General features: G+C 48.7%; 1 protein-coding gene across 1 annotated transcript in view; it reads right to left on the reverse strand.

Moving 5' to 3' along the window:
* The window catches only part of slc24a3 (solute carrier family 24 member 3), a gene marked incomplete at both ends in the record, with an annotated part of 99,714 nt that extends 99,380 nt beyond the window's left edge, over nt 1-334 (reverse strand). The window contains one exon of the mRNA XM_079511923.1: nt 121-334. Coding sequence (XP_079368049.1) covers nt 121-334 — 214 coding nt within the window. The remainder of the gene's footprint in view (nt 1-120) is intronic.
* Nucleotides 335-2,500: the final 2,166 nt, after the last annotated feature.

Below are 2,500 nucleotides of genomic sequence, written 5' to 3' on the forward strand. Positions count from 1 at the left end.
AGAGCATACAGTGCAAGGAAACACGAAGATAAACAACAATGTATCACCACCAGACAGTGAAATACCAGGCGAATAATGCGTATCGTAGCAGCTGTTTGTTTATACATGAACGTGTCTCACCTGCTGCCCGTTGCAGAGACTGGAGCCCCACTACAAGACCCAACAGCACCCCGACGAAGCACACCTGGATGGCGAACCACTCATGTCTCTTTCTCCGCCTGGCTTTGCTCTTCCTCTTGTTCAGCATCATTGCCACAGATACGACAGCCTTCCCCGGCATCCCCATTACGGCCACGCCGTCCATAGCGACGCCCCCCTCGGCGAGCGTTCCCATCGGATCCCCGGTGAGTACCGGGGCGGGGGAGAGAAAGACAGGGAGTGCCGGAGTGGGGATTTAGGGAAGAGAGGGAGGAATGTGATTCTTTTCGGGGTGGTGTTGTAAGTTAAAACGGTTAAAATAAGTGGTGTTTTGTTTTTTGTCAAGCGGGTCTCCTCCCCTCCCGGCGTTTGGAGAAATGCAGGCCCTGTCGGCTAAATAATGAGCACAGAGCGGAGCGCTGTTTTGCGGTGTGGATGTTGGGAGAGCGCGGGGAGCTCCATGGATGCGTCTGCGTCAGCCCCGGTGCCAGCAGTTCTCTCGCAGCAGGACCCGACGATGCAGCGCTGCTGAGGAGCTGACAGGAGGAGGAGGAGGAGGAGGAGGAGAGAGAGAGAGAGAGAGAGAGAGAGAGAGAGAGAGAGAGAGAGAGAGAGAGAGAGAGAGAGAGAGAGAGAGACACACACAGAGAGAGAGAGAGACAGAGAGAGAGAGAGAGAGAGAGAGAGAGAGAGAGGGACAGAGACAGAGAGAGAGGGGGGTCACAGAGGGCGAGAGGAGGATGGTTTGTAATGTATTGTATCATTTTATTTATAACAATGAATACATTATTGTATTAATATTTATTCAGAACTAGTCCTTACCTGTTCGAATATGAACACCAAATTATGTACAGTGTGGGTAATGCGATTTAATATAGAATTACTGCTGTATGTATTCTGAGGTGTAGGCTACTCAGTCTGTGGCTGGGGGGGGGGGGTTAAGGGATGAGCTTGGGAAGTTGGGATGGGCACAAAATTAATATTACTATTAGGCTGGTGCAGGGGCGGCAGGTTCCTATAACGGCAGTGGGTGCCCCCCGCCCCGCCCCCCCAGCCTCCCTGCCACCCCCCCCCCCCCCCCCCCGGCCGCAGCGGGAAAAAACCTTTTTTTTGGTACTTTATTTACAGTTTGCTAATAAATACAGTGGTGCGCGCTTTCAGTTCACAACAATTAACGAATACATTAAATTGTTTCAGCATCTTGTTTCAACATTTCAGCATGATCAACAGTAAATAATTAAATTGTTTCAGCCATAAGCGGCGGGTGGATTTTACCTTTAGCTAGGTGGGACGACGCAGATTTATTTCTTTATTTCCCCCAGATGGTCTAACAATCTCATGATTTGACCAATGTATTACCAATCTCGTACACCATTGCTCACGAAAGCAAGATCCTTGACCAAATTACAGCCACTGCATCTTACCTTTTAATTAAAGTAAAAGTAGTCTGAGGAAAGGGAACAGTTCTGTTCCCCGGACATTGTTTTGGGATATTTTTGCTGAGATGGCTCTGTTTGTCAAGTCTCAAGTCAGTGTGGAGATTGGCCGGCGGTGTTGCTGCCCTCCCCTCCCCTCCCGACTCATGGCTCTTTACAGACGGGCCGACGGTACACAGACAGCAGCCTCTCCGCTGACTGTGTTAGTGTTGTGTTGCTGCAGGAGACGGAGTGTGAATGAACCGTGCGGTCACTGGAACAAAGCCACCGTATTAGCATTTGAATACCTGTTCTGTGAACACCGTAAAGGTGTGTGCCTACGTGACAAAATGACCAGGGGGAGGGGATCTTCAGCCTTAATCTCAGTGGGTGCTATTTGCCTTATTCTTTTTTCAGTGGGTGCCCAAGCCCTCAGGCACTCCCAAAGTTGACGCCGTTGGGCTGGTGGTCCGCAAAGCATTCCGTGGGGGGGTCTGTGTATTCCTCACTCACAGACGTCTCTCTCTCTCTCTCTTCTCTCTCTCTCTCTCTCTCTCACACACACACACACACACACACACACACACACACAAACTGTTCTGTTCTGTTCTTTGGCTTATATAGAAGTGTCTATTAGTACGTCTCTAAATGTTTTGATGAATTGAACATGGTAAACAAGTGCAATGCTTTATTCACTGCAGTGGTTCCCAAACTGTGGTGCGTGCACCCCTTGTGGTGCACGAGCGCCTTCTGGTGTGCGGCATGAAAAGGCTAATGGTGGTGCTATGGGGTTTTATTTTAAATATATTAAGCCAATATATGGCAAGTATATGCAGAATATAGCCTATCCTGCATACCATATTCAGGTATATGTGCATATATGTGGATAAATAGGAAATATATGTCTATAGCTTATGCAATTTATATTTCCATGTGTCAGCTATAGG

The sequence above is a fragment of the Electrona antarctica genome (genome assembly GCF_951216825.1).
Source record: "Electrona antarctica genome assembly, chromosome: 10".
Classification (NCBI taxonomy): domain Eukaryota; kingdom Metazoa; phylum Chordata; class Actinopteri; order Myctophiformes; family Myctophidae; genus Electrona; species Electrona antarctica.